The sequence below is a fragment of the Cyprinodon variegatus genome, unplaced genomic scaffold (genome assembly GCF_000732505.1).
Source record: "Cyprinodon variegatus isolate N-32 unplaced genomic scaffold, C_variegatus-1.0 Scaffold1196, whole genome shotgun sequence".
NCBI lineage: Eukaryota > Metazoa > Chordata > Actinopteri > Cyprinodontiformes > Cyprinodontidae > Cyprinodon > Cyprinodon variegatus.
Window position 1 is genome coordinate 150,083 of NW_015151649.1, and position 16,172 is coordinate 166,254.

Consider the following 16,172-nt stretch of genomic DNA (forward strand, 5'->3'; position numbering starts at 1 on the left):
TCTACTGGATTCACTTTGTATTAGATTTTTTTCCTGCTTCACAAAGGTAGGCAGCAGCTGACAAAGCCATGATGGCAATTATTTTACATTATTATGGTATCGGTATCTGCCGATACTGCACAGCCAGGTATCGGTATCGGGGCCAAAAAATGGCATCGGCGCAACACTAATAGTAATTAAAAGTAGCACTGTCTGCTTTGCTATTGGTGTCGTGTTTAAACGGCTCACCATCCTGTTGAAATCTTTCATGTGTTGGGATATAAATATGTCCGATCAATTAATATAGAATCAGTTGTGTTTAAGTGGAATTTTTCGCACCATTACATCTGCAAAGAGAAGTCATAAACCTCAATTGAAGGGGCCCTACCAGGTGTCGGGGCCCCAAAGCAAACGCAGTCTCTGCTTATTGATATTTACGCCATTGTTCTCTTTATACTTTGATAACAAAAACTATGCATCTTGCATCAAACATTTCCGATTGTTGTCCGACTTATTTAAGTATCAAGAGGCAATTTCAATAAAGGCATTAAGATTACACATTTACTGAGGGACCGCGCATCGATAGCTTTAACAGTGCCCTTCAAATTTTTACACTGGATTTTCTCTGTAGCTATGAAGTCACATTGGCAGGTAAAACATAAGCATTGTGCTGTAAAACCAGGAAGGATGTCATCCCTCCTAAATACTGGGCTTTTATTTCACTTCAGAATAGACCGGTCTCCTCCATGTTAGGCTGCATTGATGCATTAGTTCATGAAAAGAATAAAGTATTAAATGCGTTTGCATCACAGTGCATGGATTTTCAATCATCTGACCGGGGCGGAGCTAGATGGGGGGCCAGGGGGGGCCATGGCCACCCTTAGCCAATCATTGGCCACCGCTTAGGTCACCTAAATACTGAATACTTAGAAGGTTTGTTCTAAGATGAAAGGAAGTTTCCCCCTAGGGGATAATACAGATAACATGTCCTCATTGTGTTCAAGATTCTCATGACTTGGGGTGTATGGAAACCTGTTATCTGAAACAAATCTCTGTCCTGTGATAAACTAAAGTGTTTCTCCTGGGAAATGTTAATGTATGTGTGTGTATGGAATCTTCTTATATTCAGGCGTTGGATGCTGCAGCCTCAGAATCGCATTCAGGGCTGTATCCAGCTGGTTGTGCCATTCTCCTCTGCAGTGTAAAATAAAACCTTTTCTTCCTTGGATATCAACTCTCAGTGCTCATATTTTTTACTCCACAGTGGCAAAACATTTAAATGTTTCATATATAAACAATGACTTGACAGCAAAAACACTATGATTAATTATGCACACCAATATACTAACATTAAAGATGATTAATACAGAATTCATGCTCTTTTCAGTTTTATTGGGTAAAGAGGAAATTATAGGAGTCTTCAGTGAAATCATAGATAAACAACAATTTTAATAAAAACCTATTAAATTATCAATTTTTGTAGATATTAATATTTGTAAATATCAGTTTTATGCAGAATAAATACTGATAAAAGTAGGTAAGTAATGACAATGGAAAAGATGTTCGCCCAAATTTCAAACCTGAAAGAATTTGATCCATTATACCTTTTATTTAGAAAGCATATATATCCCTCTATTTGTTAGCAAAGGCTTTGGGAAAGTATAGTTTGTCTTTGTTTAGAAAATATGGATGTTTTGCCCGTTAATTTTCCTTATGGAACAGTATAGATTGACCGTGAGGTTTTGATGCCACCACTCAGTGTACCCTGGTTATTGTCTGGCCACCCTTATGAAAATTTTCTGGCTACGCCTCTGCAATCAGACCCATATAATATTCAACAAGTTGGAGTTTTTAAACTGAATTGCAAAATATGTTATCTTTGAGTTGAGTCATTGCGAAACATATTTGCTTTGTTCATATAAAGGTGAATCTTTCCCCTTTAGTTTTCGATCTGGCTGATTTACACGTTCTAATCATGTGATTTTACATCAATTGACCCTGTTTTATATGAGTTAAGGTTGCTGGATAGTTTGTAGAATAGATGAAAAGGTCCAGGTTTTTGAAAGTCTGATTTTTGGGTCTGTTTCTGTTCCTGCCTGGGAGCAGAATGTAGAGTAAATGGTAGTGCAGTTTACCTTTGAGAAATTAAATAAGTTTGAAAAAGGTAAAGCAGGGGGAAAAATGGTTTTGGCACAAGAACATTGTGCTTTAACAATATGAGCAATTCTACTGGAGTAACAGTTACATTATGACAGGTTAATTACTGGAAATGTAGGGCTTTCAAAGAATGTATGAAAGACTACATTTACCTGAATAAATTAAAATAAAAAGGGTTTTACTTTGTCTGAATGGATTACAGGTCATTTAAAACAGTCTAACACCAACCATTCTGTATAAAAAGTTAAAGGAGTTATCAGAATGAGTAGTGTGGCATATAGTGGATAGAAAAGGCTAATTTTTCACGGCTCTGTAACAATCATATGTGGTCAAGCAGGACTGAGATGACTGAACTCCAAAAGTTGGCTCAAAATAGGGCAAAAAAGGCTACTGATCCCCAACAGATGGCACTTTTACAACTGAATAAAAAAATGTAGGTGCAAGAGAGGCCCAGTTAATTTATAAACCTCAGCATGATTTAAATACAGTGTTAGGAGCCTAGGATGGCTGTGCATACATAAATGATGGCACATTTGAATGAAAAGCAATCATGTAAAGAGGTGTGAGCCAGCCTTCTGCAAAGCAAGGCGGGAGCCCATGGGTCTCAGATAACTCTACCCCCTTTAAACAAAAAAATATTAGTTATTGTCACAAGTCTAACCTTTATGTTGTCACTTTTCTAATAAGATTATACATTTAATCTCAGCAAGCCTCTGTTAATTATTTTAAAACAATGCTGTAATATGCACACCTTTGGTTTTTATCTTTCAGACCCTCAGTTTCCTGTTTATTTGGTAGAAAATTGTGATCCAACATTGTATTTAACATCTCAGTTTGCAAAATTGAATTATAAATGATGCAAAATATATTTATGTTACTTGTTTTAATCAATTTTCAACCCAAAAAATTCAAAAAATTCAAAAAAGGTAGAATATTATTTTTAATGACCAGTAGGGGGCAGCATCAACCCATTGTTGTCACAGCAGTACAGTTGTTCAGATGCAAGTCAAATTATTCTTGCTAAAGGTGCAATCTACATAAGTTAATAAACATAATTCATTATATGATAGGAGTGGTGCTGGATGCTGATTGTTTTGTCTCCAAGCACCACAGATATTTTAAAGGCTCATAGATGTTATAATTGGCTTCATGTTAAAAGACTAGCAGTTAAAGAATTACATCTGGAAGATTATTATGTACTTTAAAGCTGATTTAATTAGACTTAAAATGAAACCCAATTAGGAACATTACAATTTATGTTCTATCAATCAACATGCATGATACGAAGCATTTGGGATCCATAATAAATTAAGGGTTGATAATTTCCTATATCCGGTGCAGGATTTCTAAATGCTCACTTTTTACCTGAACACCTAAAAAACTGAAGCACACATGATCAATTAGATCAAGTCACGCAGTCAAGATGATCCAACAGTATCTCTACAACTCAAATATTTTTCAGATATGACACAGAAAGAGGGCTGATAAAAATAATAACATGTCAAACACTTGTAAATGTATGTTTTCTGTTGACCTTATCGGGATAATTTATTCCAAACCTGATCAATAACAAAACAAAAAGACATCCTGTTTAAGGTCTAGGATTTTTATTCATGACCAGTATATATATATATATATATATATATATATATATATATATATATAAAAAAGCTGATCTTTGAAAATGATTTAACTCCAGCCTCAAGTTTACAGAAACACAAAACCGATGGACTTTGATTTATTCTTAGAAATGAAGCCAAAAATGATAAAAGCTGTTTCTTAGAAGTTAAATAATTTTAATAGTCTCTGATAATAATTAACTCCTGCTGTTGATCTGGGACTCCAGCTATAAAAGCACATAATCAGTTTTCATGTTTTCACACACAGGTTGGTGCTATCACCATGCATTATTTTAAAAAGAAGTCAACCTCACTGCAGAGGAGAATATTATCTACAGGTGAACATTTATGGCAGCTGACAGGCTTCTCCGGAGCAAACATCCTTGAAAACTTTACTTCAAGGTCGGTGAAATGTCAAAAAACACAGAAGCTCCTTCTCTGATTCGGCAGACCTTAAAGGTATAGAGGACAATATTTTATTTCCTGGTGGATCATCTAAATAAGTTGTCCAACTAACTGTCAATCATTCTGCTGATATGTTTACGTAAGGCCGTCATACATGCTCGTCCTATTAGCTATATCTTTATACACATGCGCACTTTCAGGTGTATATCTGTGGTGAGCCATGGTTTTGGTCAGTCACTCAAGCTCACCGTTCTCACCGCAATTCTTTGAAAGATGGCCGAGGGTTGTAGGAGAAAAAGTGTCTACGAAGTGTACGAGAAAAAAACAAAGGCCTCAAAAGAGGCAGATATGTCCCAGAATGCTTTGCACATAGAGCTCTCCTCACAAAACATTATGGGGTTTGATGTCACAATGGCGCCATATGCTGTCATTACCCGACAGTGGCGACTACTAACAAAAATGGCGCTGGTACCAATGAAGGAGGAGTTATGTGACCAACGGAGCAAAAAGTAGTAATCACCTGTTCAAATGGTAAGTTAACTGAGTTTGCTATAAAGTGCACTATATATAGTCCGCGTTCTATATAGTGATTGAGGGATTTAGGGGTTGGAGCAGACGTTCGGACACAGTGAGCTTGTATGAGCTATGAGAACAGCAACTTTTAAACAGAGCGTGCACGAGGAGAAATGGGCTCATGCATGGAGAGAAAATCCTCCACAACACCTATAACTATGATGTTGGATGTTATAGTTTCTGTTAACGGACCAGAGAATATGGCAGCAGGACTTTATTTTGCAGAGGTGAGGGCTCCACAAAACTGCCAAGGTATCATCTTTTAGATCAAAACATAGATGTTTGGTCATATTTGGAAAAACCAAAACCAACATTTCAACATAATCACTTGATGGTGGAGGGAAGATAATATGGGATTGTTTGTTACAGGAATTGTGCACTTTGAAATCACTGAGTAGATCTTCCAATACGGCAGTACCCAGACTGATATGTGTAGAACTGAGTTAGGTTCTATGTTATCAATCTGGGATGGCTGCTGTTGAGTCTGTCTGTGAAAAGGAGGGACGTTTATTACCATTCTTTGAGCTGATTGGGTGACTACCTTCCATAATTCGCTTTTAGCCAATTGTAGCATTAAATTGTTATGTCTTCACAACTAGCGGAGTAAGCTGATAAATTAAACTTTTTCCAAATCATGTCAGAAGGAAAGCAGATACATTTCTCATCTACAAAAGCACAAAGTGCTTCTCTTTGCTCCTTTGTTGAGCGTCAAATTGTTGCTATTTTACTTAAAGCTGTATCGACAGGTGAGTCCTCCAGCGTAGCCCTGGCAAAGCTCTTCTTACTGTTGTCATTCCTACATGTCCCGCCCCAAAAAACACTGCTGGCATGTCACTGATCCGACCCGCTTGTGGTTACAAGACGGACATATTAGCGGGAATCTTTCAAGATGGATTTGTAGTGAGACTGAAAAACCAGATCTCATGACAATCCATTTTGCAGCACAAGGTTATAGATCTTCTGCAAACAAAGTAATTCAGAGTTTTATGTGGGGCCACGTGTCCTAACCGTCTCTTCAACAGGTCAGTCATCCCAAAAACAAAGAATCAATGTAAAATGGACCCAAGTTTCGACTTCAGTATAAATGGTGGGATAGATTAAACTCCCGACAATATAAAGAACTGGAGCAATGATCTATAAAGAAAAATGATTCCAAATGACGTGCAATACTGCAAGTAATGCAGAACGTAACTAAATAGCGTAAGCAAAGCTAAAGCTGGGTCTATGAGCTAATGGATCATGGGATTGTGCTTAGCTTTGCATAAATGCTCCCTTTTGGTTTCATCGCTAATAAATGAGGACAGAGAGGAATCTGCTTTGTTCTCTCAAGGTTAGATGTAAATAACTTGATAATGTAATAAATACCAGATGACTTTTACCCCAAACTCCTTGTTATCATCATGAATCTTTTTTTAAAAAACACATCATGGGAAGTTGATGAGTAATTCTTGAAAACCCAATTTGGATTTCTAACAGTAATTCTGGGCTTAATTAGAGGCAGGGAATGTGTAATGTGCACCCAGCTGTGACCGTGCAGCGGCATGTTATGATAAAATCTGTCTCTAACTCCAGCAATTAAACTCTCTCCTCAGGCCACTTCTGTTCAGATTGCCTGTGGCTAAAGCACGCGCCCCATAATGCCCCAGCATATGGCAGGTGAAACCCTTACTTCATCACCACTGCGTAGGCAACATGTCCGCCCTGCAGGGGAAAATGAAACATACAAACTGACAGCTTTTGTAAAGGACATGTCGGCATTTTTTCCCCTCGCTGTTGGCCAAGGTGCTTTCTCTGAATTCAATATGTTAAAATGTCTTTCTTAAAATCCACCTTTTTTTTTGCTTTCAATTTAGAAAATTAAAACTCACTGGACTGTTTGCTATGTGATGTAGATGGTATTGATTCACATCACATTCTGGGTAATGAAAACTCATTCCACCTGGCTTTTACAATCATGTTGACTCACTTTAGCGAAACTATTTTTCAGGGTTCTTCTCTTTTTCTCTTGCACCTGTTTAATATGGGACAGAAGAGACTCGCCTTAAATGTCCAATTAGTCAAGTGACAGGAGGTGAACTAGAAAACTGTTCTGGTAATGACTTTACGGTGGCTGCTCCTCTGATCAAACTATTCTCCAATCTTTAACTACAATGAGCTAAATATTTCTGGATTTAGGATGTTTTGTTAGAAAGTTCTTATAGTTATGGTACAAAGTCTTTGTTATATACGTATATATAAAAGAGTTTGGTTTCTGTCTTTTATTTTTAAGCCCTAAAGTTTAGCCTGTAAGAAATGCTATGAGGTATAAATCTGGGGAAGTCAGAATTCTGCTTATTGATAAAAGAAAAGAATAGGAGAACTGGCGTCCCTCAGGGGTGTGTTCTCTCTCCACTCCTCTTCTCCATGGTACAAAAACCACACCTTCACATAGCAGTCTGCCAAACTCCTTACATTTGCAGACACCAGTCACTGGTGGGATCTGGGGGCTTTAAATGGTGGAGTATTGGCCTAGTGGTTAGGGCATTGAACTTGGATCAGAGGGGTTATGAGACTGACTGCAATTCTGCAATTCCCACACTGCTCCCTGGGCGCTGCACAATGGCAGCCCACTGCTTCCCAAGGGGATGGGTTAAATGCAGAGAGTAAATTTTGTTGCTTTGTACTTGTTACAATGTAATAGCAATAAAGTTCTTCTATTCTATTAAAGGTTCTGAATAGAGACAGGAGGTAGACAGACTGGTCCACTGGTTTGCTCAGAACCACCTGGAGACGAGGTCAGACTTCTGGAGAACCCTTCATCATCTGTGTCGATGTGACAACTCAAGAGGTGGAACCTCCTGCAGGAGCAGCCGGTCATCTTCTACACCATCATCCTTTGTTGCATGTCCATCTCTATGTGGTTTGGCTCATCTACAAATTGAACGATTTGGTGTTCAGAGAGGTCAATGGTGGCCAACCTTCCCTCCATCTACGACCGGTACAATTATAGGGCCAGAGAAAGAGCAACTAAACTCTCAGTGGATTCTACACATCCTGTTCAACCTTTAACCTTCAGGTCGACGCAGCAGTGCCCTAATGGGGAAAAAACAAACGACACAGAGACACTTTCTTTTCCCAGGCTGTCTCTTTTATATGAACTCAATGAACACCTCACTGCTAGGGCAATCAGATGCCCTGCTAGAACAATTGAGGCTTTTTCACAGCTGCAGCCTGCCTCTTCTCATTTTATATATTTAAGAATAGCTACACACACACACACACACACACACACACACACACATATACTTGTATCTACTGCTGTTGTCCTTATTTTATCTTATCTATGCAAATATTTTTTTTCCCTACTGTGGTTCTTTTTTTGGACTCTTGAATATAATGTAATGGAAAAATCAATTGAAATATCTTTGTTGTGGGTGAGGGAGAGGTACAGGGGTTAAAGACACGCCCTATATATGGAGGCCTAAGTCCTCAATGCAGCTTTGATGGGTTTGAGTCCCATTTTGTTGGCCTTTTCTGCATGTTTTACCCCCTCTCTTTTATTTCCCTTTCCTGTCGAATTCATTCTATGAAAATAAAAAAACATTAATGCCTTAAAACAGAGAAAGATTTATAAAAATATGTTGATTCTGGGGTCCAGATTCTACTTGTAGATGGAGTTTACTAACCACTCTCCACTGCTCATCGACAGCTCAGCTGTAGAGGTGGTCAACGGCACCAAATTCCTGGGGGTGCACATCACAGACAACCTCACCTGGAATGTAAACACCTCCTCACTGGTCAAAAGGGCACAAAAGCGCATGTACTTCCTTAGTAGCATAAGGAGAGCCCACCTGCGCCCACCCATCCTCACCACCTTCTACAGAAGCACCATAGAGAGCGTTCTGACCAGCTGTCTCACTGTGTGGTGTGGAGGCTGCAGTGCCTCAGATTGGAAGAAGGTGAGAAGAGTGGTGAGAACAGCAGAGAAGATCATTGGGGCTCCTCTTCCCTCCATAAAAGACATTTCATCCCTGCGCTGCGTGTCCCGAGCCCATAACATCATAAATGACCCCTCAAACCCCCACCATGGACAGTTCTCCCTGCAGCCCTCAAGGAAGATGGTTTGTAGCATTCAATGCAGGGCCAGCAGCTTTTTCCCACTGCCATCAGATTGCTGAACTGTTAAACTCTGGACTCTGCATGACACTCGCAACATTATTTTACACCAACGCATTAAACTTTTATAATCCTTTTAAATAGGACACAATTTAATGTCTCCTGCATTTTGCACCATATTTATGTTGCACTGCACTGAACCTTTCACGTATCAATGCATTTTGCACCTTTATTTTTAAACTGGTTTCTATACTGTTTAAATTCTGATCACTGCTGCACTTCATAAATGGTAAGGTTCACTTGTTGTAAGCTGAATGCAATTGAATTTGGTTTTGTATACACTCTGTGCATACAAAATGACACCAAAGTTTGTCTAAGTCTAAGAGTTTAAATGCACCAAACACCATGTGGGGTTCCTGTTTAAAAATTTTAGGATCAAATATCTGATTAACTTCATTATTCAGTCAGTAATACATAAAATACAGCTTGTATGTCACATTTGTAATCTTTCTATACTGTGCAGAGGCACTGATTTATACACCCTTCAAACGAACCCGAACTTTAAGGCTAAAAAAAGGAGTTTTCCTCTCTACTGTTGCTGCATGCATGCTTGGTGTGAGGGATTGCTGTCGAGTCAATGAGTTGATGCAATCAGCTGATTTTCCTTAGATAGAAAACTTTGAACCAATCCGACAGTATGTTCTAGTTGATCTGTCTCTGTAAAGTGCCTTGAGATGACATGTTGTGAATTGGCGCTAAGAGAAAGAGAAATCCCCTCTTTTAAATGAGCAGGTTTTCTCCGGCACTTTAAGGTCTTTGGCCATGTGGGCGGATCTGATACGTGACTCGATGCTAGCTTATAACAGATACCTCTAAAGCTCTGAAACGACATGCATATAAAGTGTTGGTTCGTAGCTTTATGAATGGCCACAAACAACAGAATATCATTTTAATGTGAACTGAACATACAGTAATAAAGAACCAATCAAACACTAATAATGAAAGACATTTGACTCATTCACATCTCCAGAGTGTTACCTGAGATGTTCAGGTCCTACAGAGATAAAATCCTTATTCAGTCCCAGCACCAGCATCAGTTCACCCTCAGATGGTATCTGGAGGCAATTTTGGCAACAGCTTCACTGATTTCCACCTGCTTTCTGCATGTGTGCACGTGAAAGCAACCCAGGGTCAGCACTGCTGGTACCACCCACCTATCTAGCTGTGGAGATCTCTGCATCCATCAGAAGCAATCCTTCCAACATGGGCTTCAGCTGGAATCTGCATGGCTCATAGGAAGACTTTAGAGTAAGCTGCCATTATAAGGATAATTTATAATCCAATTTACAACTCATCCGAGGAAGATGTCATTGTTTACAACACAGACAGAATGGAGGATATACCGTCTGTGTTTTGCTGTAATTATTAAACTAAATAAATTACTTTACAGATTAGATTCATAATAAAATGACTACATTTTGCATAAAAACAATGCTATGCAGGTACAATTTACATATGTTCTTTCCATTTAGTCCAGACTGTGAAAAAAAAAGTTATGTTGCAGCTATTTAGTGAGGGTGAACATGAATATGTCCTTTTAGCAGAAAAATTAATCAGTTCTCTGTTTAAAAAAATTGGCAGTCTCATTCTGCTGCTGCATATGCCACTTCATTCATATTTGGTAATGCTTCTCTATTCTAAAAAAAAACCCTGCAACAACCTCAGTTTAATAGAGAGGCTTATCTTGTTATAATTAAATAAAAAAAAGAGCTGTGATTTATTTGGTTTTTAAAGCTTTGATATTTTTTTAGGTATTCTGGCTGCAAAATATAAAATTTGCCCTTTAAAATGCACTGCAGGGCAGAGGATCAGCATGCCGCCCCATGTCTTAAACTTACCCTTAAGATAAGCTAAGAGGGCTCCTACCAGATGAGCTGGTCTTTGGAAGCCTTCAGGGAGTCGGGTTGGTGGGAGGTAAATATCTCAGACAGGCCAAACGAAACATGGCTTCCTGCCACGCGCTCAGCTGGAGTAGCCAGGTAAGCCAGCCATAGGAGAGCCATTGGCAGAAGTGCAGGGGATTAACATGAACGCCGCAGCAGCAGGGGAGTAAACGAGAGAAGCTGAGTAAACACATCTAAGAGATCAAAGTTTCTGGCACAACTTCAGCGACTCCAAAGGAGAGGCTTGAAGATCTGGTGAAGACATTGCATGTTAAACCCAGTAGGAACTTCCTGATTCTAACCAGGATAGAGACAAGCTGAATACATTCTAGTAAGAAGTTTTATGATACTATCAGACAAGAAAAAAAAAAAGATTAAGATAATTGACCAGGATCATTAAAAAGTTAATTTGGAGGAGATGAGGTGGATTATATCAACCGTGGAAAAGCTGGTGGCAGCATCATGCTGAGGGTCAGTTCCACAGCTAGTGGTGCATTACATTGCACAAAGTGGAGGACAAAATTGCAATAGGAAAAGCGTGGGTTATTTCCCCTTTAACGGACCCCTCCATCGCCTTCAAAAAAGTCAAATAAAGACAGCTAATGTCATAACAAAGCCAATAACAGCTCTGTATGGAATTATTAAAACTGTCATGTAAATTTATTTACTGGAGCTTGACCTCTACAAATGAGCCATGCTCTAAATGTTTTGGAAGAACAATCATGACAGACGTTAAACTGACTCTTCTGAGCATTTTCACAAAAAAGGTTTTTGTATAAATGGAGCCAAGAAATTGAGAAATATTTACCTTTGATTTAGGACATCTTTCATCTGCACCTTCAAACCAGGCAGCCTCTAACTTTAATTAAAAGACACATTTGAATTATAGCAAATAAAAGCTGTTTATTGTGTGCTTGCTTTATTTTAATCTCTCCATGTCTGATTGACAAGACGGTTTCAATGTGACGCCATTTAAAGCTGAAGGCACCTTGTATTGATTAATTTTTTGTACATTTGAAACAATCTCCATAAACCTAAAAGTAGAAAAATAAAACTTGTGTTCTCTGCTTATGATTAAATGGTGAAAACTGATCCATACGTATTCCCTGCTGTAGAGAACTTCAGTCAGTGAAGTCTGTATGTGTCGATCCTCTGCAGGCAGCGATTTGGATGCTTCTGTCCTGTTATGAGCACTGACAGCTCAGGGTTTGAAGATGCCATCTCCACTCCACTGATCTCAGATTGCAGAGCCGATTCTCGGGTTTGTATGTGGTCACAGCACGCTGCTCTGAGGTCAGCTCCACAGGCAGATGCTGCTCATGGCCTGGCAGGTGGAAACGCTCTCAGCTGGAGAACGGTAGATCTTGCCGCTGGGGCAAACGCACACCTCGTACACAGCCTGCTTCCTGAAGGCCTTGCCGGCGGACGCAGCAGCGATGCCGAGGGGAAGGTTTTCCAGCCGAATGCTGTCGGCATCGAGGAGGATCTGGAGGAGAGAAACGGCACAGAAAAACTAGAATTCAAACAAATCATTAGTGGGGCCCTGATGGGATGTACTACCACCTGAAAACGATTCTTCACTGTCAGGAGCAGCAAGTCTCAGATGAGAATAAGCAGAGAAGCAGGTCTTTACTTTCATACATAAATAACTAAATTCTGTTACAGCTTCATCGGGATCAACATCATTAAAAGTTGAAATCCAAGAATGTTTCTTTACCACTCAGTTCAAGTCTGTGGTCTTTATTCAGTAACCTCACAATAACTCTGTCCACATTTCCTCCCTTTAACTGATGTTTCAGCCATTGCAGCTGCAATTCCTCAAGTTTTTTTTCAATATTAGCATCTCCATTCTTCTATATACCATTACAATTACAATAGCAGGTTGACTTTTTAATTCGATTATCAAAAAAATTAGGATTACTTTTCTATTCTATGAACCTAGTAACTATCTCTCTTAATTATTGGGTTAATAACCAGATTGCAAAGTTACTTAAAAGCAGAATTTGAACCACTGAAGGAGTATGATTATTATGATTATTGCTCTGAGTGGGTTATTTTCTCAGAAAATGGTCTGTTTTAATTAATTAATTCATTCATTTTTAGAGTTTTTACACTCTTGACTTTATATTTTAACAATATATGAATCGATTTTATTAAGATTTATTCTTTCATTCATAAGTTTGAATCATTTTATGCAGTATCAGTTAGCTTTACTCTTTTTTTTTTAAATTAACAATCAACCTCTAAAATAACTAAACAATTGTTGAATAAAAACAAAAAGTCAATCTTCAGCAAACCCCGTAAATAAATTCATAATTCTAAAGTTCCTTCATTCTTTCGGTTCAAAATCCCTGACCTTTTCCAGATGAACATTTCTAAAATATTTCAGTCTATTTGAAGTCGGTTTAAAAAGCTAACAAAAAAAAATACTTAACTTTACCTTTCGTAGTTCTAAAATAGTTAGGAAACTTTAAAATACTAGACTCCAAGATATATGGAAGAATGGACACTTTGAAATATGAATGGACAAATAGGGAAGAAACAACAGACAATTGGATGGATGGATGGAAAGACAGGTAGATGATGGAAAAGTGAATAAACAGATGATTTAAATAAGTATCTTAAAGAGACAGAGATAAACGATTAGATCGAAGATGGTTAGATGGACAGTCTTTCAATTAACAGCAAAATTAGGCATACTTTTTAGAAGCCACTTTTACATCATATGCATTTATTACTGGATTATTAATATGATAGAATATAATTCATTCCATTTTATGACAAAATATTTGTCATTAGGTGATGACCTTTTTATTTCCCATCAAATCTAGATATTTATTTAAAATTGCCTATAAACTGAGAGCAAAGTGGAACAAAATTCAAATTTCTTGCAACTTATTAAAGTTGGATTAATTCCTGTTGTAAGATGAGATCCTCTCACCTCTCCCTCTGTGGATTCCAGCTGCAGGTCCTTCCTGCTGCTGATCTTCAGCGTCCCCGCAGCAGCGCTCACTTCCACGCCTCTCGGAGCCTCCATGCTCAGAGTTCTAGTCGGTGATTCCAACCTGAGAGGACATTTTTTTACCCAGAAAAAAGGTGGTGTTTCAATAAGTGAACCCATTCAAATGATCCCAGGTTACATTTCTGATTCTTCTCCTCGTTTATACATCACTGGGTAATTTCATGTGTTATTGGAGTTCAGACGTCTTCGACTTAGTATAGAAAAATGAATCACAACATTTTCGCTAAAAGGCTGATGGTGCCTCTATTTGACTTCAATATATTTCTATAGGAGGGAAATTACAGCTGCTGTTAAGTAAAGGTGCCACTGCACATTACTCCAAGCTTAAGTGGTCCCATCCTTAGTGGCACATAAACCCAGCAGCTGATTTTTGACTTTCAGCAACAATGAAGCTAACGCAATTACCATTTTCCTCCTTGGACTGTTTGTTTACACACAGACAGATAAGTGTGAGCGCCAATCGATGTGAATATCCGTTTTCATAACTCATAACTGTTGCAAATTGATTTTCTTCCCCCACATCTTGCCTAAATCTCTTTTCAATAAATTTTAAATGGGTCGCTCTAAGCAGCCCTGTTGAATTTGTTTGAACCGCTTTAAGTGGCACACATTTTGGAACATCGTTTATTTGTAGAAACAGTCCACAGAGATTTGAAGAAGAAAAATAAAATAAATAAAATCTTCTCTCCCCTGTAGCAAAACCACTTCTTTGTTCCTCTCTTTCCTTCTGCGCCCCTGATGTTCACAGGGAGCTAAAAGAATGTTTGAGCGAGTCACTTTTTAATAATTTCTCAAGACTCCAGCGATGATCCATGGCCTGGACAGCAGAGTCATTAAAAGACTCATTTACAACACTCTGCACTGAGCCGTGCCGTTAGAAATTAGTGATGTGGGATGCGTGTGTGCGAGACATTTTCACTCCATTCAAAGCAGTTCAATCATCACCATTCAGCCACACACACACACACACACACACACACACACACACATATAAAGGCAGACTCTTCCAGAAGACAAAGTGTTCAATTTCCAAGAGTGCTTGTTTCAAACACAGTCCAGCACAAAGCATTAAATGAATTAAATTTTTTCAAAATGTCTTCTCGGTTTTATAGCCAGCTCGGGCTCCCTCCATCACCATGTGTGCTTCTGGCACTCTAAGGTCACATTTTATCTTGATGCTGCCCAATAAAACCAGACAGGTTTAATGAGGTATCATTTAAATGCATCAATACCTGATCAGGAGTTATAATACATATGTTAAATGACGCTATTTTACCTCCTAAAATTAATAGCAGAGCTGGTAAGCTTAATGCATGGACTATTTTTTTTTTTTTTTTTTACTTATCTTATAAGAAAAATAAGTTCAAGAGACCCATCTCCAGAAACCTGGATCTAAACTCAAAGAAAATTGCTTTCATTTAATAATTTTAAATATTGAAAATCAGCAGAGGGAGATTATTTTAGATTATTTTTTAAAGTCCTCTGAGATTATTAGATTACATACCATTAGGTTTAAGATCAGAGTGCTCTTGAAACTGTTCAATGATTTAGTGGGACTGATTAACCAGCTGAGTAGATGTAACAAACTAACTTTCTTTCAAAGTCATTTAATACCATTAGAAAAACCACAGCATCATGCTATCAAAGAACAAAGCAGACATGTCAGGGATTAAGATCTAGACAAAGTTAGAGCACATTTGGGTCATTTAAACCAAAGGTAGAGCAAGGAGAGCATTAACCAAGAAGAAAACATAAAAGGCCCTTTTTTTAATGCTTGCAAAAAACCCAAAACATGCAGCAAACATACAGAAGAAGTTGATTTTTTTTATTTATTTCGGATGACAGCAAAACAGTTCCTCAAGGATCCATATTGGGTCCTGTTTGATTTCTGTACTTGCTCCATCTGGGATTCATTTACCAGAAATACAATGCTTCATTCCATTTTATGTGGATGATGTGTAGGTCTACCTAACGTTAGTTATGGGAGGAGCTTAACCTTCTCAATTTATATAATAAAAAGACGGAGGTACTGTTATTCAGTCAATCTAAGCAGCTGCTGGGTTTGTTTATTTATTTGTTTAATTATTTAGATCCCCATTAGCTACTGAGTCAATGCAGTAGCTATTCTTCCATAATATCATATCATAATGTCATAACATTTTTACAGATATTACATAAAAGCTGAGTAACAATGAAAATAAATATAGAAAGTGCACACACACACACACACCACAACACAACTTCATATACATATATATAACATACACACAGATACACATCATATAGTATGAGCTATTATATGTATAACACATTACCAATCTCTGGGTATTCTGTAAATAAACATTTCAGTTACTAGTGCTCATTATGAATTACTTAATT

At 38.1% G+C, this 16,172-nt stretch overlaps 1 protein-coding gene across 1 annotated transcript in view; it reads right to left on the reverse strand.

The window, feature by feature from the left end:
* Positions 1-11,678: 11,678 nt before the first annotated feature.
* LOC107102070 (zeta-sarcoglycan-like) overlaps positions 11,679-16,172 on the reverse strand; it is a gene marked incomplete at its 5' end in the record, with an annotated part of 55,183 nt that continues 50,689 nt past the window's right edge. The window contains 2 exons of the mRNA XM_015401233.1: positions 11,679-12,257; positions 13,713-13,836. Of these exons, the coding sequence (XP_015256719.1) occupies positions 12,066-12,257; positions 13,713-13,836 (316 nt within the window). The remainder of the gene's footprint in view (positions 12,258-13,712; positions 13,837-16,172) is intronic.